General features: G+C 38.0%; 1 protein-coding gene and 1 long non-coding RNA gene across 22 annotated transcripts in view; one reads left to right on the top strand and one right to left on the bottom strand.

Moving 5' to 3' along the window:
• BNC2 (basonuclin zinc finger protein 2) overlaps nucleotides 1–26434 on the bottom strand; it is a 341926-nt gene that overhangs the window by 136295 nt on the left and 179197 nt on the right. The window contains exon 1 of one of the 19 annotated variants that reach the window (XM_075741079.1): nucleotides 22780–22887. The exons of 16 other annotated variants lie outside the window; for them this stretch is intronic. In XM_075741079.1, the coding sequence (XP_075597194.1) occupies nucleotides 22780–22824 (45 nt within the window). In that variant the 5' untranslated portion in view covers nucleotides 22825–22887. Of the gene's footprint in view, nucleotides 1–7289; nucleotides 7320–11101; nucleotides 11393–22779; nucleotides 22888–26434 lie in introns of those variants that run through there. 2 more of the 19 variants (XM_075741086.1, XM_075741081.1) reach the window with 2 other exon arrangements.
• On the top strand, nucleotides 14967–24916 carry LOC142599592 (uncharacterized). Of its 3 annotated transcripts, none has more exons than XR_012833172.1 (4): nucleotides 14967–15299; nucleotides 18660–19315; nucleotides 21904–22011; nucleotides 24321–24916. It is a non-coding gene; the product is annotated as an uncharacterized LOC142599592 (long non-coding RNA). The 3 variants fall into 3 exon arrangements; XR_012833170.1 differs by having other exon boundaries at nucleotides 18555–19315; XR_012833171.1 differs by having other exon boundaries at nucleotides 18523–19315.

Below are 26434 nucleotides of genomic sequence, written 5' to 3'. Positions count from 1 at the left end.
CATTGCTTTTTTGTTTTATTTAGTGACGGGAGCAGTCACCAGTCTGACTTCGATACTATCCACTTCCCTCACACTACTAGGTGAATTTATACCTTGAAATGCATGCTGAAATCATAGAATCATAGAATGGTTTGGGTTGGAAGGGACCTCAAAGACCATCTAGTTCCAATCCCCCTGCCATGGGCATGGACACACTCCACTAGACCAGGTTACCCTAAAATATTATCTCTGGACCTTGAAGTCTAGTTTACTCACAGATCTAAGACATATTAGGCAATGGTAGTTATGCCTTTGCTGCAACCTGTTCCTGTATCTCAGAGCTGGAATAAGGAAAGTCATATTCCCAGAATACTCAAACTTTCAGAAATCTGCAGAAACTGTATGAAAAGCCCACCAATTAATGGGAAATAATTTATAATATTTTTTTTGAGATAAAAAGCTATTTTACTAAACAAAATTCATCTATTCAGACACATGTATTTAGCAGAGGACAACAACAGCTATACAGATGTCCCAGGAACAATCAGGCCACCCCATCCAGAAGAATGTATTCTAATCTGCTGCATTAAATTAACAGCAGCTTTTGCCACTTGGCAGCATGCATTGTATTTGAATCTGTTTATCTTCTAGATTATTTTGATAGCAGGAATAAACACAGTGCTCATTTGTACCTTGTATTTATCAGATCCTCACTGTCCATTTTGATTTGCCAGTGTTTAGCACCTTTAAAAATCAAGCAACACACATCCTCACAGACAAGTCAACTGAATGCAGTTAGCGCATTCCCAGCTTCTTTTATAAGGTGTCTCCCAACTTTATCTAGAGAAATGCAATATTCAGTGCATATTTAAAATTTCTTTCATTTTGCCTTCTGCCAAACTGGTGTTAGATCACACTAAGGCTAGCATCAGCTACAGTAATCCTGCTGCTACTCAGTACATAAAGTGCTAAGCATGGGCTCCGCAAACAGGAGTGCTCTCATTCCCTATGCAAAGAGCAGTCTGCAGGCTCTAATCCAGCAGGTATACTTATGTGCACATGCTGTGCTCGTGCTAAGCCCTGTGTTTATTCCTGTCATAGCACCCAGAAGTTTATTACAGGACAAAACATACTTTGGTCACCATTTACTATGTAAATGCTTTGCAGCAAATACATATACTGTGCACATTTGTGGAAAAAGCAGACCAGGCTATTAGAAAGTGAAATGGCTCGGTGTGTGCAAAAACACTGGCCCAGAGCCTCTTCCCATTGCAATCAATAGGAGTGTTGTCCTGTTTCACTGAAGGCAGAATGAGCCTGTCATAAGTTTGGTGTGGTTTGTTTTTTTTTTTTTTTCTAACAACCTTATGAAAAAGAGCCTAACATAGTAACCTGAAAGTCTGTCAGTAATAATCTCCCTTCCCTCAAGTTATAAACCTGAGAGGATTATCATATTGGGATGCAGTTGCTAAACTGTATCTGCTTTCTAGTGTACTTTGAATATAGCAGCCCAAGAGAGTGAAGTGCAAAGCTATCAGCCTAACTATCTAACAGATGGGATCAAATTCCACTCTCAGTTTACATTTGGATGCTCGTATGGCAGACTGCACGGGGACACTTAAAATTGTGGCAAACATGGTAGATATCAATGGTACTCCTTATTCACAGACATTGCTATAGCTGCTCCTCAATGTCCTTCCTTCCTAGACAAATTCAGCAGCAGCTGTGATGAGAGGTCCCCGGCAGGCGCTTACTGCCACCCTCACCATCGAGAACGGCATTCCCTGAAGCCCCCGCTTTCATCCACCTCCACATACGCGCATGTCATCAGCAGCTGTACTGTAAACGCCTGTCTGTGAGCAGGAAGAGTTAAATCAGCACGCTCAGCCCTTAATTGCAACTTTTTTTCTCCTGTGGGACAAAAGCACAGGCCAGATGGAATGGGTTCCTCCGTCTAGACCTCAGGGTCTACGTGATGGACGACACTAGCATAAAACAAGCATGCACATACAGAGAGGACTAAATTCAGCTCCAAGAAACTCATGTGTCACTTCATTACAGCCAGCGGATTTCCACGATGAAAAGTTCAAGTCACAATGAGACAAATGGGAGACTTTTCTCTCATTTTTGTGAGAGTTCCACCAGGTCATAATTAAAAACAACATTTAGCCTAGCACAAATTAGTGATTGGTAAAACCAGGATGCAACCACAAGCACAGACTCTTTCTCCACTCTGCTTATCACCTAATCCTCTTTGGTGTGAAAACTGGTCTGGAAATTGCATAAAAGCTGTCCTTCTGGTGAGATTTCCAGAGTTTTCGGGTAACAACTCTGCCAGACACACCACAAAACCAGACTCTGTTACAGTATGTTGATAAGTCTGTTTCCACTCCTAGGAAAAGCCAGATGGTGCAGAGGTGTGTGATAGTAATTTCTAAAACCGAAAAATTTTAAAACCCCAGAATAGTTGTGGTTAGTTTGAGTTTAAGGATCAAATTCAGGTCAGTTCCACTTTATCCAGACTGATTCACTTCTCCCTATTATTATTTGATTGCTGACAATGTGCTTGCTGCTGTGAAATCCTCAAAAAGAAGAGAAATTTAACTTCAGGAGTTTAAATGCAGACAGAGAGGAACAAGATGTACTAAGTAGGCAAAGAAAGGAGTCAAACTCATGGAATTACTTTTTCTTACCTTTGTAAAAACATAATAAAAATTTTCATCAGGAAACAAACACATTCAAGCTCTCACAAGATAGAAAATGGACATTCTTTATCAATTAATCTAAATTTAATTGAAGACTTTGAACTACAGACTGGCTTTTGGTATTTCAAAAAGCAGTATTTACATGAAGAAAGTATCATGCCAAAAACCAGGAAGTGATGCTCCATTAATATTCATTACATGCCAACACTCAAAAAAAAAAAAGGAAAGAAAATGTAAGCTGCCAAGTTTACTTTGGCAAAGCTGTATGACATGATTTGTATTCAAAGCAAAATTTAGAAAAATGTCTTTAAATAAATGTAAATCCCTTTCAAATTGAAAAAAAAAACCCCACACAACAACACATAAAACAGAAGGAAAAAGCACTTCTGAGTTTTAGCCTTTTTACAATGCTAGACTGTACATAAGCAGCGACTGGCATAGTACATTGTTACAAAAACCCTACCGGCTTAAGTTAGATGTACTTTTTCCTGTCTTTGTAACAAAGAACTTGATTTTTTCAGTTATCAAGGAGTTATAAATTAATTATATTTAATATCTTTTTCCCCTCCCATTTTTAAAAATATATATATTTCAGCATTTTTAACTGTGTGAGAAAGCCAAGTACAGAGAATAATCCCAGTTTTCCTAAGCAAAGATCAAACTACGTAAGAAGACGGCAGTGGCTTTCAGCACGGTGTTAGCATACTTCTCAGAATTAAAATACTGATTCATTGCCTAGCCTGGCCAGTAGCAGGAAGGGGGCCAGTGATGCCCATCTTGAACAGTGGAATGAATGCCATGCACAAATTCCTAAAACTCTTATGCACAGCTTCACAAAACAAATGAACCCAAGCAGCATTCCATGCACATTTGGCCACATTGCTTCTAGCATTTGAATAAGTTTGTATAAAAATAGGCCAGGTATCTCCCAGCAGCACAGGACCAAGGGGTTGTCTCATATGGTGAGGATGCCCCGGTGACACATGGCACAAAAATTCAGTCTAGCAGGGAAGACAAGGTTCTGTCCTCAAAACAGAAACTGGAAGCCTCCATTTATTCTCATTTAAAATTTCACCTACTGATTGCAGCAACTAGAAAAACATTTGACATTTCTGAAGCCAAACCTGAAGACGAGGAACAAGTCCTCACATGACTGTATGAATATGTTGTTTCTAGTATCATTCCACTGACTTCCTGAGTGACTTAATGTATCTTCCTCTCGGTTCCTCTGCCTTTCAACCACAATTAACAGCTCAGGAAAAGAGCCTGAGAATTAACTCTATAAAGCAGAAATTCTTAAATTAGGAGAATGCAGGAGAGGAGCCATGTATGTGGGAGAGAGAAACCCGAAAAGCTACATCCTGACTGTTGTTCTTCCCCTCTTTTCCCATTTTCCCCCACCCCAAACAAGTTCTGCTTTTTTCTGACGTCCTGAGAAAGCCTGAGATTTACCTTGTGCCAGCAGGCAGGGAACATGAGGTGAGAGGGACCATGGGCTACAGTGCAGGCAATGGCATCCTCTCTGGCTACACGAAGGGTGTCTCTTCTTCCTCAAATGCCTCTGTCCCCAGACAGAGAACCACACGACTCCTGGAGCCAGCCCAGAGCTGTTCCCACCCTCCTCAGGGGAGCAGGGCAGGCTGGTCACGGCCAGGTAGCCCTAGGGCTGGTGACAGGAAGCAGGGTGTGAGGTGGGGACATCTCTGAGCAGGGAGCAGAAGAACAAGATGAGGGAGCAGAGAGCACGGATGGTTCCCAGGATGCAGGCTTTGGAGGGAAGGAGGGGCTCATTAGACAAGGAGGGACAGCAGAGGCCTTGCTTGAAAGCTGTTTTCTCCTATTTAGGACAAATAACTCTGCTGGGATTTGGGCTGGAAAAAACAAACAAAACAAAACAAAAAAACCCACAAAAACAAAAACTCAAGTGTGGTGACAGGCACTAGTAACAAGTGCTAGACTTGGAAAGAAGGGCAACTGAGGACCAGTGCTGAGGAACTAGAGAAACACTGCAGCATCAGAGGGTATGCATGACAGAGGTGGCATAAACAAGCAAGTTCAGAACCGTTTCTGTCTAAATAGCAGGAAGGATGTCTCATCTGTACAACCACTGCTTTGAAACCTTTGGAGGTGATTATTGGCAGATATCCATACATTCATATGAATGTATTACTTTTCAAAATTATCATTCAAGCCTGTTGGTATAGCAGTTTCAAATATATCTTTCGGTTGTAAGCATATATGGTAATATTCTTCAGCTCATTTAAAAATTTCTTCCCTTTTCTGAAACAATGGTCCCATTCAATAAGGACTCCAAGGATGAAAAGCAGATGTTTCCTAGGAGACTGGCAAAACTGATAACTCAGAAGGCATCTCACTCACCTAATTACTGAGCAGGACAGTATCTAATAGTTATTAGATAGTAATACTATTAAATGCTACTAAAAGAAACATATAACTCCAGTAGCTCTGTAAATTCTCCATTAGTGTCAACATCCAAATTCAATACTGTTGAAGGGAATCCCAGCAGATGAGAAGAACAGACCTTCTACATAATTCTACCAAAATAAAATTGCCACTTCTGTGATTTTTCTGATGCCTTCTGGGGGTTTTGGTCAGGCACAGTTTTTGAAGTCAAATGAGACTTTGGGTCTATGCCAGGTTGTTCCTTTTTCCTAAATCTTAAATACTTGACATGCTTTGGGAAATAACTGCTTATGAGAAAGTGATGACTTTTCATGTGTTTAGTCAGTACAAGAAGTTATCCCAGTCCCTTGTAAAACTTCAAGGGAATAAAAATATGTGGAGAGAAGCAGAACACCTGACAGGTAGTAGGGAAGGAAGGAAGGAAAGAAGGAAGGGAAGAAGGGAGGAAGGGAGGGAAGCACTTGGTCAGGTGTAGAGAAAGAAGATAGGGGAGAGGACATAGGTGGAAGGGGGAGAGAGAGAGAGAGAGAGAGAGAGAGAGAGAGAGAGAGAGAAGTAAACCAAAAGAACTTGGGTCAAAGATGCAAACAAGAAAAATTGAAAAATATGTTAGAGGAAGAGGACAGAACTACTAGCCTTTCAAATTTAGAAGCATTTAAAATTCAATACATCAAGGGGTAAGTACTGCAGTTTTGAAAGTAGTGGACATAATAGCAAACTGATTGGTTTGCTACAGCCCTGTCATTGCACATCATGTGCCTCCATCCTGTTGAAATGCAGACAGACATTCATCATCAAAAGAGGAAGTATGAAATTCACTTGAATGATTTCTAGAGTAAATACCTTCAACACACATCCCTTTCAAATGGCTTTTACCAGTGTCTTCAATGTACATGTGTTAGCTGGATGGTAAAACATCAGGACCTCCACTTAATTCAGACTAATTTGTAAAGTACCTGCAACGTTCTTGAGGTTCAGCTGTGCAGTTTTGAACTAGGAGATTTTAACTACTCAGAATTTATCCGTGTAACTTTCAGAAAAGACGTCTAACCTGCAAGGGCAAAAATATACCTGTAGTTTAAGAAAAAATTATACATAGGCCAGAAGTGTGTTGCTTTCATTCTTCATCTTAACTTTATCAACAGTACTCCTTTTAGCTACTAAAAATCTCCTGATTTCTGCAGGAACACAAAGCGTGGATGCAAAAACTGGAGCAACACAAGAGCAACTCTCTGAGGAATCACTCCTCACAGAACAGCAAGTTCTCAACAAGCAAAGAACTGGCATAAGCAACACTTCTCAAAACTCCATGTGCATGAAACCTGTCACCATGGGGAGCGGTTGTGGCAAATACAGTCCACAGCCCACTAGGTTAAGTCAGAAGACCCCTTAGCTCTAACGTCAAAATGGAAGAAAGTCAGAAAAAGCCACACACTTGTGTCCAAGGGTATAACGAAAAGTGGAAATTATTTGTCCTGCTAAATCAAGTAACTTATCAGACTAATGAATATGATTAAAAAAAAAAAAAGTTGCCAACCTATCTAATTGCGTCTCCAAAGAAAACAATAGTTATGTAATTCTAGAGTCTATGTGTCTATCTCTTTACCCTTCCACAACTTCTGAATCCATTAATCTACTTCCATCACCTTTGGTAAAAAGGTAGACTTTGCAAAGATAGTTAATTCTTATGATATGGTTGCACAAAGCATGACCCAGAAACTGCGTGCAGTCCCAAAACCCTTTTGTTTTGGCCTGCCAGGTACTTACAGTCAGGGCATTCCATTACGCTTACTTAGTAGTGAAGCGGTAGCAGCCAGCTGGTCAATCAGCAGCTCCTGCCTAGTCACACCACACCTCTTATTAAGCCAAGCAAAGGTAGCTCTGGATTACAAGAGTGCTGCAGAAGGTGGGCTGGAGAGCAATCTTGGGGGAAGATTAGAGATCTGAAATAATTTTCAATGCCAAGAATAAAGCTGTAGGAGATCTGGTTTCACTAATGCTGCTGTTTACTCAACTGCCTGCCTGATACAGATATTTCAAATTTATATTTTCAATCTTATGAGAACTCTGGAAAAAAATTAATCTCTCTATTCATGCCAAGCCTGGAACTAAAAGTTACTGGACATCTAAGAATTCAGAATCCCTAAAACTTCATCTAAGAAGAATGGTAAAATAAATTACCTGAGTACATGACATTGTACAGGTTCTTTGCCAGACAGCAACAAGATCTGAGAATATTCAGATGTATTTCTGAGTACTGTGCAAAAAAGGTGAATAGGATCAGACATGCTAAAATCAGATTCAAAATGGCATACTAGAAATCAGAGAGATTTACCAACTCTTATAGGAGACTTCTATATAAGTTTTAAATGTTATTTTCCAGAAGATTTGTTTAAGAAATATTTTACCAGGAGGCTCCTTGGTAGCAACACCTGGTTGAACTCTTTCCTCGGTATTGCAGCCAGAACTCACCAATGTTACTGAGCCAATCAATATCACATACAATTTAGGTTTTTTACAGATCTGTAGGCAGATTCTGAGCTGTGAGGCAAATAGACCTCTAAAGATCACAACTAACCAGGACATGAATCAAGGCAAATTTTCATATAGTCAGTTTTCATGAAGTGATTAACTAAATACAATCACCATGGTTCAGTTCATTAAGTACTGCAGTTACTTGTTCTCATTTTTTCTGGTTCTCAGATGGTTTTAACAACTACAAAACGTAAATGGAATGGTCTTTTATGTTTCATGACAATCCCACTCTTTTTTGCAGCAATTTTATTAATCTAATAAAAACCTATGGACATGTCACACCACAGACAGTAAGAAAGGATGTTAAAAATAACGAAATCATGACATTTGCCATAGTCTTCACAATTTAAACTATGTCCAAAAATTTAGAAAGATCAGCAAAAAGAATTTTTAAATTGTGTTTATATCTAAGTATTTTCACAAAATCCTTTAGATTTTTGCCTCATTCTATGATAAAGTTAACTTCACAACCCACACAGGTCCGGCCTGCACACACTTTACAAACTCAATGATATACAATATATGCTAGCCTTGCACTTACTGTTGTTCATACTAGCCAGGAGTTTAACATTTACATCCAACTGACTAGACAGTGATTGAGCATATAACTTAAAGGTAATGATCACCTATTTACTATTAAATGTGATTCAAATTGATATTTGTGGAATATTTGCAGAATACCCCTTTGCAGTTCTGCTGATTTTAGGATTAGTAACACAGGTTTGAATACAGAGCCCTGGAAAACATAAAGAAAATATACTTAAAATATACACATTTTTAAAGACAATGCATGGATTTGGAATCTGTGAAGATTTTTTATATATAAATTTGTCACTGTCCAAGTAAAAAGGACAGAAGCCTTAGAACAGAAGTTAGCTTTTACTCCTCATTCAGATTATATCAGTGTCATGGATTGATTTCAAACACTCTGTGCAAAAGTACTGTATGGAAAAGCTGCACTTTAATAACCATGTCATTAGGACAAAAATAAAAAACTAAAGCAAGGACTTTACGTTACATACAGGACCTGGTCAAAAACTTTATTTTCATTGATTTCGGTGGGCTCTGAATCAAGGCCATATCGATTGCAGGCAGTGTGATTCAATGATTAAGACAGCAAATTTAGGTTTCATTCTTAGCTTGGTCATTCACTGGGTTCTGAGTCTTGGGAAAGTTAATCACTTCTTGTGTCTCACTTTTTGCATCCATGTAATGGGAATAATTCTATTTCTCTTTATCAATAAAGAGAAGCAATATATTCATACAAAGAAAGATATATAAGAGCTAAATATTCAACTTGCCTAAGTGTGAGACAAAACCCTTTATTTTTAATTTGAAATAAATTTTCCTAGAGCAGTAGGAACCTCAGCTGGTAATTTATGATCCAGCTTATGTGGTAATCTTCTTTGATAAGTCTCAGCTCTAAGATACGTGTGTGCATGCATGCATGTGTGCATGAGAGTGAGAGAGACTGAAACAGAGAGGCAGAAGACGCTGTTGCTCACTAACTGGCACTCTATGAGATACTTAATTTGTTGTAATAAAGCAAAGAAAAAGTAGCTGTCAGTTAAACTGCCATTTCTGTCACACTTTTTAATAATACTGCTCCTGTAATTACACTGTGGTTCTTTATACTCACTAAAAGCTTGCTTAGTTTTAGCATGGAAAACAATTTATGAAATTATAGAAACAGACTGAACACAGCAGTTCATTTGTTGAGGCAATTATCCAGATCCTTGTCAAAAAAGAGAGAGAGTAAAGACTGTGATGTGCAAAAAATGTTTCTAATTCTATGCTATAATACATACAATATGTCTGTGGTTGTGTTGGATTATGTTAATAAACTGCAGTCGAAATATATTTGTCACAACACAAAGGAAGGGTGCTATCAATTGTCTTGCCAGATATTTTAAATTAGTCACCAAAACGTCTAGCCAGGGTTTCCTCTATGACCCTTAGATGAAGGGAGAGGTTTATTGGACAGTTTTTCCTGTGGGACTAGACAGATTCTTCTAATGCTTAAGTATTTTGAATAATCTGGAAAATAACTGTAAAGTGAACTGCGGCACAGTTGCCTTTTTTAACAGACATGTACAATTCAACCCTGAACACAAATCCAGTGTTGTTTTTGGCTAGTTATCACTCAGAAATGAGTTTCCCTAATATTTCTTAGCAAAAATGGATAGGGGCTTTATTCCTTCTTTTGGGAAGTGTAAAGTGTATAAGGAGTGAAATAATGCTCAGCTAAAAGAGCAAAGAAATACAAGCAAAAATCTAAGCACACAGTCCAGAATACTTCAACTTCAAAAAAGGAGAGAAAAAAAAAAAAAGAGAGAAAATATTGAAAACAAAACACGGACTCATTGGATGTATTATGCAGACTCAGAAAGAAATCTGCTGTTTGTAAGAATGCAGTCATTTGTATAGTGTTAGAAAGAGAGCATCTTAAAGCAAGCTAGCACTCCAGAAAGACATTTACTACTGTGAATTTTACTGAAATTCATTCTCATAATTTTATTACGTGCCATTTTTGTAAAACATTTATAATTTATCCTACAAGATAATAATTTATAACATGTAAATGGTTTTCCAACTATTTCTGAAAAGAGAAAAATGCAAACTTCATATTATTTAAATTGAAAATGCAACAACCAGTTTCCTTTCTTCACATTTCAGCAGAAGATACTGTTGTAGACTCTTTGTTACAAACTTTTTTTTGTTGGACAAAAACAGAAAAAAGAGAAGGCCTAGCAAACAGGAGATGAAGCAAAAATGGCATCCAAACACAGATCATGAATTGTGAGCATGCTGCAAAAGTTTCACATATTTAAATGTGGATGAAGTTTCTTCCTTCCCCACCTCCCCCAACATCTGGAGATAGTTTGGTGGAGCAATTTCCAGAAACCAAACAGTATCTTTGCTTGACTAGCTCTTTCATTCGCAAATAAACAATTAATGAAATGGGCAACTAATTTCCAAAGTGTTCATATTCATTAGACTGCTTCCTGAAATTAAGTAGCTGTTCCATGATGCAGTGCCCACATAAATAGTACTGCTATTCTTTCTCCAAACAGAAAAGTATTTTTAGGATTATCTATTCGTGTTTAATTCATTCTAGCAACAAGAGCTGACACAAAAATGTTCCCCACTTTAAAAGTATAAATACATCTGTGTAACAAAATAAGGGAGGGGCACCTTATGAACTATTCCACCTGAATCATTGAAATTCACTGTATGGACCACACTTCACTATGGGGCGAAATCTAGCTGAATCTCTGAAATACAGATGAAATTATTTGAAATTATCACAGGCTGTAATATATTTTTCTTTGAACATGCAAAATAGGGTGGGAAAAAACTCTACTGTGCAGAGGCCTGAGTTAAAAGAAATACACGAGATGATTAATTTCAATAATAAGTTAGGAAACTTTAGTTTCTGTGAGTTATCAGCTACTTACCCACACTTACAAGTCCTGGTTACCATTTCTGACCAAAAGCTCATACTAGAAACTGTTCTTTCCACTCAGCTTGTTTTTTACGTGCTGCCCATTGCCAGGAAAAGAAAGCTCCTTGAAAAATTTTTTCAGCTGGTCCTCTATTACCCAAATTTTTTCTTCCAAATCGCCTTACGGTACAGCTCTGCTTGAGCTGTACACGTACTCACATAACATACTTTTGCATTCCGGGAAATACCGGGTTACTGAGCTCCGTCTCACATTCACTGGGAAAAAGGCACTTATAACCTTGCCACCACCCCGCGTTTTGACACCTTCACTTGCTCAGCATTTACTGCCCTAGTAAAGAATGGAGGAAGGAGAAATGTTCCCCAGCTTTTGCCAGGACATGATGAGAGAGGAGCTGCTGAGCAATGAGCTTAATTTCCCTCTGCCACTCAGCTCTAGTGGCGGTGGCTGTGGGGGAAAGCTGTCAGGAGAGATGGTTGGTAGGAGAAGCATCTTAACCTCTATGGCGAGATGCCTCAAGTTCATAGTTTAGTGACCATCGCTCCATTCAGAGCTGTTTACAGGACACTTGAAGAGCAGCATGACTCAATTGGGAATAACAACTACTGAAAAATATTTATATAGCACAGTCCATTTATTTAATGTTTTACAAACTGAAGCCCTGATACTACAAACATTCACCTCCGGGTATAACACAACACCGAGTAACTTCTGTCACTAATAATTTTCCATTACTTCACATACACAAAAGTTGAAGATTAAGACCACCTTTGTATAAGTCACCTAAGTACCTAGCCCAGGGGTTGCTCTGTTTCTCTCCCAGATAAAACCCTGGTTTAAACTTGCATTCTTCTATAAATACACAATTCCATACCCCTTAAATAAACGCTACTTTTAAAAAGGCATGGATGATTTGAGCAATGTAACATGCTCAAGCTGAAAGGGAATCTCTGTCTGTCAAGCTCCCAAGGTATGCATACTGGGGAGGGAAGGAAGTGATCTGGGTCCATCAGCAGTCTCCTTCAGTCATGTGAATGAACAATGCTGAGAGACCGGAGAATGCAACTCTACACATGCAAAGTACTTCAGGCCACTCTCTTTCTGAATAAAAACATTCGCACACAGCTTTGTCATGGTTTAACTAAGCCACTTAGCAAAATGGCTTCAGATGATCTTCTGTATTTGTCCTTGCACAGAAAAGTTCCAGATCTGAATATTACCTCTGAACAGCATCCAGAGAGAAATCCAAAAGCTGTCAGCCAATTTATTTTACCGTAGGCTTCAGACAGGGTAACGCCTGACACAGTCCACTGTTATTACATTGGGCAAGTCACTTTCCTTTTCCTTTGCCTCAATTTCCCATCTGGAAATGCAAGTAATAAAACTAACCTAATTTTTACAGTGCTTCAAAACTGACAGATGTAAAGCACAGTGTACAAGCTGAGTAATCTAGTTGCTGTCATGGTTCAAAACCAATTCATGCAGCAGGTAAAATATATACTATTATTGGGTGCAGTATAACCTGAGAACACAGGTCTGCAAGATTAAGTCGCAATGATGAGAGGATTCTCCAGTCTTTGCTTGAGGTCAGCTTTAACCTGTGGCCCTTTCAAGCAGACCGTAGACCACGTTGCTTCATTCATTCAGGATAAACATTTCATAAGCTAGAAATTAAAAGGTCACAAATCATAAATGTCAGGAAACACAGTTTACAGGCCAATACTAAGTAACACACATATCACCCAAGTGAAAGAAGCAGATTGTGAAGGCACTTGGGGAGAAAGTATGCTGATACAAACTTTATACATGCACTTTTAGATTTTAACACAGAAGGGCAAAGTAGTTCTATTTTTCATATGTGAAAATACTTTTTCCATGTCCTCTGTTTTTCTCTCTCTGCATTGCAATAATTTTTCAGTTGACCCTCAAACACCACAATACAAGTGTAACCACAGTATTTTCTGTTACAGAACAAGTCTTTCGCTAATAAAACAGCTCTGTAGCTGAAGTGTATTGCTAAAGGAAACATACACAGTAAGTCAGACTTGTAGATTTGGTACTAAAATACTGGGGGGGGGGCGGGGGGGGGGAACCCCTCTATATAAGAAACAAAGAAAACAAAATCTCATAAATAACTGCAAAAGTCTTAATGAAGGCTATGTTTGGTTTTAAATATAATTCCCAAGAAATGCATAACAAATTAAAATAGGTTAAAAAAATTAAAGACACTTCCCTATCTCAGGTCAAATCACAAAAATAATAATGAATTTTCAGGTTTGCATTTTCTGAAGAGCTTCTTAAATTACATCTGCAGTTCTAAATTTAACAAGACTAAATCTTCACAGTCATACACAAACTTCATTTGTGCATAAGATATAAAAAAATTCCATGTAGACATAAGAAATTTAGGGGCATGCAAAAAGAAATTAAAATGACATTTTAAAATTTGCAATCTCAAATGAAAATTGAATTTTCAAAATTATAATGCAAAAGCAATTTTTCAAACTTATCAAAGAAACAACTTCACAGTAACAGGCTTGTTGAGGTTTACAGTATTCTGATAATGTATTCACATTTTCAATATGAAACATAATCTCTCTTCTGAGAATGTGCCTTCTAACTCAAAATATTCTAGGCAGGAGGAAATAAGCCTATGTATGTACTATCCTGATAGCTAAAGAAAAGGAAATTTTCACTGATCATTGAAATCTTTTACCAAAGGCAGAACAATGTAAAACAGAATATATGTCCATTTTTCATGTCAGACTAAGAGGGAGCATAAATTATTCTTCTTATCAAGTTTTATCACTATTTGTATCACGTCTGATCTGAATAGCATAATTATGAAGAGTGTTAGTATCTGATTTAGCCTTTCAGGGAATAATGTGAAGCATGCTGTCAAAGGAAGAGTGGCAGAAGGGACGAAGAAAAATTCCAAAATATAAAACTACGAGGAGGTAAGCTTGATTGACAGAACGGATAAAAGCCTAAGTAATTACTTTAGGCTACACAACCAAAGACAAAATTTAAAAGAAAGTAAACAAGATATGTTAAATTCCCTCATTGGCTCCAAACATTAAAAAATCTCAGGAACAAGTATCTTTGTGCAAACATCAGTCATGCATTTACAGGAAGAAAAGGTTACAAGTAGAAAAATCTTTCAGATAGTGAACTATCCCTAGTTGCTTTGTGAGAGGTAGTAAACACTGAAATCCAACTCGGAATTAGTACACATCAAGCAAACACCAGTAGTGTTCTGTTTCTGTATAAACTCAAATGCCTTTGCCCAGGACCTGAAGCTAATGACATCCTTAGAGTTGCTGTGTAGAACTAGCAAAATGCTTTACTTTATGACATCGTTATTTTAGTTTGAACTTTTCTCCCAAATATTTATAGCACCATGCCAGTTATTTCGGCTGAGCTGACACAATGAATTTAAAATGGTCTAATACTTTTGACTTACCAACAGATTAGCACATGATTAGCTAGAGTAAAAGGATTATTATGACTGCTGTTATAAGATATTAACACTTTTGGTAACGCATTCTAAGGATGCTATATATACTTTCCACATTGAGAAAGCAGAATGAAAACCAAGTTTCCTTATTTGAGTTATCCACAAATAATCTTGCAGTGAAGTTACAGAATCCTCTTTAATTAACTTTTTAAAATCTTGAATCTTCACCCTTATTTCCCTAATGTTTATACAAGCTGATTACAAGCTGTAAATATGGACTACAGGAACAACCAAACAATTGCAGCATTCAGTCTTCCTTAAAACAGCGGGTTAACAAACAACCTCAACTCATGCATCCACACATGCACACACAAACCCACACAGAGGCTTTATGATGAGCAACCAGGTTCATGTCTGAAGTAGAGTGCAGCATTAATGCACTTAGCAAGACAGAGTTATATTCATTGAAGCTTGACACCAGCTCTGTGAAGAAGGGTTGTATTTGCAGGAGCGTAGGGAGGGGAGGAGAAAAAGAGAGAGAAAACACCAACAGGAGGGAGAAGGATTCAGGGGACAGCTGAAGTGTGAAGTGATCCAGCAGCTTTTTGATATGGTTTAGACTTCGCTTTGGGAATGCAACAAAACAACAGCTACAAACTTAACCCCTTGACACTGGCAAGACTGCTAAGCACCCATGCACTGAAATTCAGACTCCAATTGCCAACAGATTAACGGGTAGGAAACTTTTTCCTCTCCTGCCAAAGGTGCTGTGTTCTTGTGGCTGCATTTCTGTTTCATATACAGACGCTCTTCTAGATATATTAATCTGTCACTGCACTTCTTTGTTCTCTTTTTTTAAATTCAAGCTGAATTTTATTATGCTTAAGTCTGTACAGGCTAAAAACCATATACATGGTATGGAAAGAATATAAGAAAACATGAGGTGAATTAAAGGCTAGGATTTTCTCAGAGTTTCACAGTCATACTGTGTTTCTAGTCAATTACATAAAGGTCATAACTGATGATCAATGGTGAGTTCTAAGAAATCATAAATAAGCAAGAAAATCAGTTCTGTTATAAATGTGCTAACACAAGAACGTTCTTGGAAGAAAACTGCATTCCTTAGTTTTAAAATTGTCATTGTTTCAAGTTTTGTGTAAAGCAACATGAAAGGGAAAAGAAAGACAGTAATGGATCTAAGTTTTTAAGTAATTTGTTAATTTTGGGACACAGATCACAGTTAAGCACTGCTGGCTAGGGTGGTCACAAAGGTAAAACGATATGACATGTTTTTCTCTGCATATAAAAAGCTGTCTTTTCCCCCCCTGCATGATTATTTAAGTGCAAATACAGGTAAAAAACCCTGAAGTTACAAGGTGAGATAAAAAATTACAAGACGGGAAAACTCTGCTTCGCCTCCACAGCATTATCTGGTTCCCCCTGTTGTCATACAGCCAGGGAAAAAAGCAGTTCCAGAAAGCTCACCAAAGATCAAACTGTGTCTGGTGACAGCAGTGTCCAAGCTATAAGTAATGTTCAAAGGATTCAACAATGCCTGTGACTGATCATTCTCTTTCCCTTGCCATCACCTGCTGATTTTGTCCAGGTGTTTTATGGCTATCTTGAGGCTCTGGAGAACAGACAGAAAGAAGACTTTGCCAATTTCTTTTGTCTGGGATCGTGAATTCCTTACACAGATGGTGGACAGCCACAGGCTGGCCAACTCCAGGCACAATCGCCGTCACCCTCAGAGGGAAAGCATGAGAGCAATATTATCTTCTCCCAAAGTACTGTCTGTAACATGTCTGTGGTTAGGGAATATGATAAGATGCCTTTTCTTAAGGAAAAGGAGGTTTCCCCCCACCCCCCTCTGCCAAAACAATGGGGGGGGGGGGGGGGGGGGGGCGGCGGAGGGGAGAAGGGAGGGAGAAAATAAATAAATAAACTAAGACTTGTTTGGCTTGTATTAGTAAATTAAGCATTCCTAAGCAATTCAAGAGGTTTGTCTAATAAGATAATCTTGTGTTAACATGGTTTTGTAGTATGTTTACAGTCTCTCAAGTATTCCAAACAAATCCTGCTAAATCTTACTCACTAAGCAAACCGAGCCACTTCTGGCAGCAATTTTTAAAGATGGGCACCGGGCATGAGCCTCCTCACCCTTTTTCTATTACTCTGTTTGCTTACAAGAAAGCCCATTACCTATGCAAATTACTGTTAAATGTGCAGTTACCTAATTGTGCAAGTACCTATTTAGATATGTACTTTTCTCCTGCAGTGATGCAAGTGCAATTTTGAAACTGGTTATTTAAAATAAAACTGCTACACTCCCACTTCTGACCTCTGAAAGTGTGACTACATACCAGGGAATGGAGAGTATGTAACAAAATATTTGTGCAACACTTAGGCACCTGACAAAGCAAATTTTACAGAAAAATGTGTGACTACTTCCAATTCTCAAAACTGGAAGGGCTTGGAAAAATGTTTATTTTATATGCATTTCATTACAAAGAAGCCAGATACAAATCTTGTATGACAAACCTATCATGGACAGCCTCTGTCTTCTCATACTCTTAGGAAAAAATATTATGTATGCAAGACATAATTATTTAGGAAGTTTCAAAATATATACTAGAAAATATGTAGGTATGTAAGACTCAAATTACAGACTCCAGGAACCTCAGAGTTATACCCATCCCATATGCTGTTTCAGTTTTGCAGTTTTGCTTATAGGTGATGTGAATGAACTCTGAACTCATCAATAAGATGTAAGGCAATGTACTCCTCTTAGATCCTCAAGACATAGACTCTCCCCCCATCCCCCATCCCTTGCCTAGGGATCGATGTTAACATATACATAGAGAGAGCAGAGTAATGGAGCTGATTTCTGCTATGCAGATCTGAGAGCACAATTATGTCCTGCTCTAAATTATTTATTTTAATGCTAAAGGGTGTAACATTTTCATCTTTTTTGGAAAAGTATACTCAGCAGTTATAAAATCTAGCATCATAAATGTTAGAGAAGGAAAGGACCATTACATCACCCTGCCTATCTCCTGCCAAAGCAGGCTAGTCCCCTACTATATATTTTCTTATACAAAATGTTTCCAGTAATAATCTGCTGATGTTTTAAATGCTCTGAATTACATTAACACTTAAAAAAAGTTTGTAATTGTAAAGGGAAAATGTAGTGCTCATGAAAGAGATGAACAGGTAACCTCAGAACTACAAGTCTCCTTTTTTTCTACCACCACAGGTAGCAGCAGTAAAGCTTCTATACACTGTTCGGTCTACCAGCATGTCACAACATTGACCTAAAGAGGTCAGCTTCACGGTTGAAAAAGTAGCTTAGCCTCCATGGTTCATTTCATCCTTCAGCCTCCTGCTGTGATTACTGACAATTTAGCCAATGTATTTATTTATTTTTATTTCCTTACTGTACCCAAATACAGAGATACATCCACATAATATAATGGTCATATCTGTAAAAAGACTGCAGTGGATGGCCCTACACAAACATTATCCAGAAGTCTGTATGCTTGTTTTTTCCACAAAGATGCAGAAAACTTCTCTGTGGCTTCCCATGATTGTACAAGTGTCCAAACAGAAGTATTCTACAAAAACTGTTAATCTTAACTTTATCCCGTTACATCTTCCCCTTGAGATATTAATTTTTAACTTTACCCCTCTCATCTTCCCTGAGAGATAAAACGACCAGAAGGGTAGCCAGCCCAGGGTCTGGCAGCCTAATGAAATTAAGTGAGTTTCATGGATGAGGCTGTCTCACTGTAAACTGAAATCCTATCAACTCCAGCACCTCTGCCAAGCATTTAATCCATAAAACCCTGCACAACACAGCTGTGTTTCGCGGGGGGGGAGGAGGGGGAGGGGAGACAGGGCGGAGAACGGGGGTGGATTTTTTGTTTATTTTAGGGAATTTTTTTTGTTTCCTTTTCAGTTTTCTGATGCATGTATCTGTCTACTCCACAGTGTCTTGAAACATTAAAAGGGCACATCACTGATGGCAGTGATGGTAATGATGTCACATCCAAGTAAGAAATATAAAAGAAGTGACTGTAGACAAATTGTTCCTAGGTGAGGGAAAACTGGATACAAGTCTGGATGATGGAACTCGCTTAAACTTGGCAGGATGATTGCCCAACACAAGGAGCTCAACTCAGGAGGGAAAGGCTGGACAATGGAAGAAGAGAAAAAATGTGCCTACTGGGAATTGGACTGAGAATGCCATGCTGCCCTCAGATGTTAACAGCAGCCTGATGATGGCCTGGACTGAATTCAAACTGGTGACCTAAAGCAGAAAGACTCTGTATCTAACTAGTAATCCCCTGACCCAGGGTACTCCAGTACTTTTAATCACAAATGAAAAATTACAGTCCCAGGGGAGGCTGCATTGGAGGGTAGCATGCTAGATACTAAAAAAAAAATTAAAAGCTTATGAAAAAACATGCAGTTGCTTCCACAAAATGATAATATTCCTGCGTTAACTTTATCAAGGTTAAAAACTGAGGAAAACCCCCAAAATAAAACAACATTTCTTATAATTCTTGAATATTTTTCCCCACTCTTGTTGGATAGTGATTAATGGGTGAAATTTCTTCAGTTCCATTTCACGATTCAGTTTTTCATTACATTAGAGAACTTTCAGGATTACAATTTTACAAGACACTTACACAGAAAGAAAAGGAAGAAAGGAAAAAAAGACCGTCAGACTAGGCTCAGCACAAGCCATGGTATGTAATTATGTCCCTTTAAAACATAACAAGAGCGTACATCGTCAACCCTCAATTTAATGGAGGCTTCACAACACAGCCTCAGCAGCTGAAGTTACTTAGAGTGAAAATGTAACATAAAAACTAAAATTGGCTAATTCTCTGAAAGTTGCATTATTATGGATAACAGTGGCATAAACATTTTCTTGAGAAAATGTTGAGTGGTTAGTAAATTATGGAAGAGAGCACGGTATTTTTTTTACTGTAAATAATATTGACAAAATATGAATACATAATCTTATTGGGTAGTATACTGTGAGCATCTAAAAAACCTTAATGAATGATATCCCCAAGGTTAAATACTTTTCAGAGCAGAAAAAATTATTTTTTTTAAGGTCTTATTTTTGTTCTAAATTCAGCATCTTTCCCATATTATTCCTCCTCTCTAGTGAGTTTATCTCTGGGTTATGACTATAATTGTCTTATCAACAACAGGGTTTCTTAGGAGAAGGTGAGTTTTTAAAAACTTCTTTTTACATCAGTAACGAACATTTCTTTTCAATGCCAGAGACACCCAGACTAAGCTATGGACTGATAATATGCCAACATTTTTTGTTTTAATTTAAGCTGATTTTGAGTTTCACCAGCAAGGAAGAAAAAAGCCTTGAAATGGTAACATTCATTTTATTTTCCCTCTATTCATTGACTTAAAATAAGATAAAAGGATATGCTAAAAGATTGAGCCAAAAAATAGTTGCTTCAAGGCAGATATTTCTTCATGTCAAGTTTCAGCCTGGAAGAAAGTTTTACACACAACTTATAACCTTAAAAAAAAATAGGATTTATAGTTCAAGTGTTACCGATACAACCTTAAGTACAGTGGGCTACTGACACCTTAACAACAGCATTGCAAGTGGTGCTGCTGAAATAAACCATCTCATACTTTCTTTTTACTGAGAGAATGCTGCAATCATTAAAGTATGCTTGCCCTCTGTATGCTTGGGAGTGGTCTGTCCATAAGTTATTAATAAACCATGGAAAGGTGCAGCAGCAGACCAACTATTCATATTAATGAATGCCTCATGAATATTCGTCTAAGTGTTGACTCTTACCACAGAGGACCAAGGGAACCAAAATCCAGCCCCCCATTCTACCAGTTAAACCTCCTCATGCTGCAATATTTTATTTTGAATAATAGCAACTAAATCTGTAACACTGTCTCTTTTGCAAAGCTAAGTAACTGTTGTTCCTGTAAGAGTGCAAGTGGGGGGATTGCTATCAGCTTCATTAAAAAACACCACAACAATGACTACACACAGTAGTTGTACGTCTTTATTTTAACTAGAACTACAAAATTTAATGTCTGCACAGATTTAGTCCTAAAATAACAGTTGCTGCTGCTGGCTACACCATGTTCTGAAACTAAAACTACCTATTTGGTAGTAATATTTCCCTTCTAGTCAAACATGATGCAGTATGGATAGGCAAATGCATGCACTGGAAACACACATGAAATTCAAAACACTCTGACTACTGTTTTTCCTCCTACTCAATACCTTTTACAGACTCCTATTGACTTTTATTTCTGATTTTTCTATATTCTAAATTGAAATCTCTTGACCACAATCTGTTCCAGCAATATCAGACACAAAATGTCATTGATGTAGAAGACTTCTAAATGGGTTTTATCAGGGGCTTGTTTGCCTGAATGATTTGTGATTTCACTATTCTTTCTCAAAAACATTTTTCTTTAAAGAACAGTTCTTCTATGGCCAAGATGTGAATGCACACTAGATATCCTTTCAAGGCCAGCACACACTTCCTTAACCAAATCCACCACTTCCTTTTCAGACTGAACAGAACTCCTTCAATTCTGTATATCCTCTAAAAGTTAGAAGGGAGCACCTTTACATGTAATAACAGGCATCTGGGAAGCCAACTGAAGCAGTCAGAGCACATATTTTAATAAGCAGCTCTTAAACATTCAATAAAGTGAGTGGTAATTGGGCACAGAAACATAAAGTGTCACAGCAAATTAAGAAAAAGACTTTGCTCTTCTTGTGTTATATGCAAAATTATTTTGTAAGATTACACTAGGCATACATTTAAACAAGCACAGATTCTTCTACATTCGGTCAAATTATCTCAGAATATATTGAGAATTAACTATGCTTTTCTTTTGGATAAAATTAATGTCAGCTTTCTGTCCTTAAACCAGAGCCAATGGGGAAACAAAATATGTTTAGCCCTGAAATAGTTGTGGTAATTCAATCCCTGCACTCTCCTTATTTTCTTGATGACAAAGAGAAACTCCCAACTGGCAAGGCCACCTGCACTGATTACTCCTCCATCCACACCCACGGAATATGAAAATGAGCCAATGATCATTAACCTTAATTTCTTCTAACATAAACCTCAGCTTGGTGGTTTTGGTTTTTTTTGTTTTTGTTTTTTTTTTTTTTCAGGTTTGCTTCTCTCAAAACTCCCTTGAGATAAAGGGGGAGGGGGGAAGAAAAAAGGAAAAAAAAGGGAGGGGAAAAGTCATAACTGGGGAAAAAATCAAGACAACTGAAAAGAACTCAGTGGGTTTTTTTTCTTCTGTTTCACAGCTGGCTTGTTATAACTTCACAGCACTCAGATAAAGGGATTTTGAGGCACTATCATCTCTCTTGATAGCAACTTCTTTCCCTCCCCCGTTCCTCTCTCCAAGCAATAAGGTAAATGCTAATGTGTTGGTTTTCTGGGGTTTTTTTAGATTTTCCTTTTTTTTTTTTTTTTTTTCCCCCCCCTGAAGATATTCCTGGGTAAAGGCAGTTGGCAAAAACAGAGATGGGTCTGGACGTCAGGAATGCAGGTGTGGCCCAATGTCAGGACTAAAGGGCCAAGCACAACTGGGTGGGATATTTCCAGTGTAACTACTTCAAAATACAGTAGAGACTGCATCACACCTCCTGGTCATCCACATTCTGTCACTGCCAAATGGAATAATTTTTGGTTCAAGCTGTGTGGGACTAGCTCCCACTGGCATTACATCACCTTCTAATGGTCAAGGCACTCATACAGACTCACTGACGAATATCATGTGTATATAGATATATGTATAAAAAATACATACTAATAATAGATACAACATATAAAAATTAATCACGCTGCTGAAGTAATGGCTTGTATAGCACAAATGTGCATACAGAAAACAGATACCCTCTTATATTGTTAAGTCTCTGAACAGAACTATGTAGACCTTAATCAACACTTCCAAAGGTATTACACATCTATAAAATGGAGAACTTATCAATTCATTGAAGTATGCTTGGCTATATCCCCTGCTGAAGTAACCTTTTTCCTGAAAATAATTTAAAAATCATTATACAGCTAAATAAAAGCAAAAAAAAACCCCATTTTAATATGTTTCTTTTTCATTACGATTACTGAATTAAAAAGCAAATAAATCTTCAAAGAACATATCAAATATGTGTTTGTATTACCTTCAAATACATTACAACAAGCTGTTTGTCGCCTACCAAACACATACAGCAGGGCTTCTGTGGAGACCAGGAGGCAGACAGTAACTTTGATCACGCAGACATTCCTCATTATTTCAGACCTCAAATCAAGTAGCAACAGTCAGGGGAAGAAAGGGGTGAGAGACATGGGGCTGCTGGGGAGGAAAAGGGAAGCAGACTGCAATTTTGTCCTAGGTTCAGCATCCTAATTTAAACAAAAACAGGCTGTTGGCATCTCTGTGCTTCCCTGCAGCCCCCTCCCCTTCCCCATGCTTTCTAGCCTCCTGATTCACTAAAAATGACAAGCACATTTCTAGGCTCTGCTTTTTTATCAAACTGACAAAGGTCAACAATACTAGCCAGAAGAGTGTTGAAGTATTCAGTGCCACAGGTCATCCTAATAGATACTGGAGGGACTCATTGCAACACCACTGTAAGCCAAGACAGCACGATTTTTAAGAGGCAGCACTTTGCACATTCACAGCCTGGTTAATTTAATATAATACTGGCCTCTCGTTGCAAAATATCATCGGCACATTTCAGAGCTGGTATCTTTCTGTGGGTGACAGTAAGGTGACTGAATTCAGGCATGTTAACAGATGCACCTTTTTATGCTCTGTTAAACCATGTCACAGACTACAGCCCCTAAGTGCATTCCTTTATTTATGCTGCAGCCAGCTGAGCTAATTATCAGAGACAGACCTGGTTCTAGCTCTATAAAGTCCAGTGGCTGTGTGCATGTGTAAAGAGGCTGGGAGGGAAAATGGGATGGGGTGGGGGCAGGAGAGAGGCTGTTTTTGAAAGCACTTTCTTAAACACGTGTCTTTGATGTTATTTCATCCATCCTATGAAGGGCGAGGAGCGGGGGAGGGGGCTGTATTAGAGCTTGAGAATATAGTAATGTTTGTTGCAAATGTCCTGGGTCCCCCTAACCCCCATTTTTTGGCTGGTTGGTTTTTGTTGTTGTTGTTGTTGTTTGGTTGTTTTTTTTCATTTCTAATTTGAACAGGTAGGTCCAAACAGCTATAAAATAAACATAAGTACAAAACTCTCTCCAACACTGAAAAATAGTGGAAGATGCCACCCCAGGGAAAAAAAATAATTGTAAGCAAAGGACAATTCTGGTCTGTTTTACCATGTGTGGGCACAGGAACACCCACTCACAGCTCTCCTTCCACCAAATATTCCAATACACTAAGCGTTCTCTACAAGCATTTATGCCACAGTTGTATTTGATCAGTAGCAGCAACTACCTCCTTTCAAAGATTCAAAACTCTTAGCCAGTTTGGCTCGTTTTTACCAAACGAATGACTTTTGCTTGCATGACTTCTTCCTGTACTACAGTTTTCAGTAAAAAAAGATCATGGTACTAAAGAGAAAAGAGGGGGAAAAGGACTTGATGTTGACAATTTATTTTTTTTTTTTGCTACTTATGACTAAATGACCTTAACTAAAGAATTAAATCATTTGTCTTATGAGCAACGGTGTAATTTTTTTTTTTTTTTTTTTTTTTTTTTTTACAGCATACAATTTAGCTAATAACTGGTTGGGGCCAATCTTTAACAAGTCACATATTTCCATTGTCCCTTCACCCCCTGCTTATGCTTTTACCACATCCTAACAAAAACATGACCAGAACTGGTGAAAAACATACGGTTCCAACTAATGAATCACATACTTTCCCGCAAGTGCAGTAAGTACTACCAGCTGTGACAGTCTTGCTTTGGCAGTGGAACCAGTGCAGAACAAGGCCGACACATCTGAAACCAGCTGTACTGAAAAACCACAAGCAATATAAGTCCGTCTGCCTTCTCAGGGGCTTCTTTGTCTCTGTCTGTGTCTCTGCTCTGTCCCTAAAACTTGCCAGCCATCTTGTTTTGACAGAGTTCAGAGTTTCAGAAGTTTCAAGGGGGGAAAAAAAATCCGCTGATTCAGGAAACTGGGTTTCAAGAAAATGATAAGGACGTCTTTGTCAAAGCAGTCCGAGTCAGGAAATTTAAAGAGACAGAGTATGCATCTACCCGTCTGCTCTGCTTGTACGACAGCTTAAAGCACAGAAAAAGACACGTGTATACTTAAACCACCACGCATATGTCCGTAAATTTGTATTTGTACCTAAAAGCACAGAACGCTCCTAACAAATGAAGGAAGGTGTGGGGAGGAATGCTGTCCTGAGATCTTGAGATATTACCAGATTAAATCTGGGAAGGTCATGAAACTCACAAATGACTTTGTTAATCTCTAGTTATATACATCACCCCAACAGGAAAACCAGTAAAAGTTATACCCCACCACACCGCTTTATGTGCTGTAAATGCCACGTACTTTATTGAAGACCATTCCAGCAATGTTTCAGAGAGGCTTTTAAAACTCTTGAGGGGAACAATTTCTTGATGCTTTTATATGTAAGGCCAGGTACCAAAATTAACATAAGTACATACCGTACTTGACTGAGAGGGAGTAGGGAAAAAAGTAATCAGTTTGGTTTGTTTGGTTTTTTTTTTTAAAAAAAATAAAATAAAATATCAGAAATTACTTAGAGTGGCTTTTCTTTACATAAGAAATGCTGTGACATTCAGGTCTGATGTTGTCCATCTAGGACAAAAAGCAAGTACCGAATATCACACTTTTCTCCTCTCACCTTGCTTCCATCCCTGCAGAAATGCAAGATATAGACCATATTTTTCTTTTAAAAGTAAAGATCCTGGTTCCAGGACTAGTCTTTCCTTATCTTGCAGCTCACAGATATGCATTTTAGAGATATCCATACAGGAAAGGGTGAAATTTTTGACAGAAATTGATTTTTAATTAATGACACTTGTCAGAATTTTGTAAAAAAAAAAAAGATGAAATAATTGTTTTGTGATAGATTCTTGAAAATACCACAATAAGTACATCACACATCTATCATAAGATTTTCCAGCAGACACAGATGTCCCCCCTTCAATATATATTGGGCAAGCACATGACAAAGTCCAAAACCCACAGCAGTCTGTCCCCTTTTAGTGACTGGTTTTTGTACAGTGTATACATGGGCACACAAGCATTTTAACCACGTTTAGCAGCTTTAAGGCTTTTGGTTCTCACTAGGGATGGTCCCATTACCCCCAAGCAGTAAAGCCATTAAGTGAGCAATTCAGAGACTCCCTATCAAATGCAAACAACACTTTAATGCAGAGCTGTGCCATTATATGTTTTGTATACATGCAGACTTTGTAGGAAAACTATTGTAAGTATAGTTTAACATATAAATACATGTCGCAGTGATCTATCCCTACCCAACACATCTGTGATGTCATGCTGACCTACTAAGAGCAAAATATGCGCTACAAGTCCAATTTTACACACCTCCTTCTGTAATCAGGGAGGGAATCAACTAACAAAGAAAAATTTCAACTAACAGTATTTAGAAATTATGAGAAACTTCTCAAGTCAGCTTTGACATACCAAATAGCATAATGATTTTAAGAACTGTTCAGATTATTATTTTTTCCTAGATGTGTCATGTATTCCACAAGGAAGCTTGAACTTACTCGTTTTCAGAGGGTGAAGAAATCTCCTTCATGGTATTTGTATTCATCACTTTCTGTTAGACAAATATCAGCTCCTGAATCTATTTGTAGTCAAATTATTGTGT

The sequence above is a fragment of the Balearica regulorum genome, chromosome Z (assembly GCF_011004875.1).
Source record: "Balearica regulorum gibbericeps isolate bBalReg1 chromosome Z, bBalReg1.pri, whole genome shotgun sequence".
Classification (NCBI taxonomy): domain Eukaryota; kingdom Metazoa; phylum Chordata; class Aves; order Gruiformes; family Gruidae; genus Balearica; species Balearica regulorum.
This window is presented reverse-complemented; position numbering and strand designations above follow the sequence as displayed.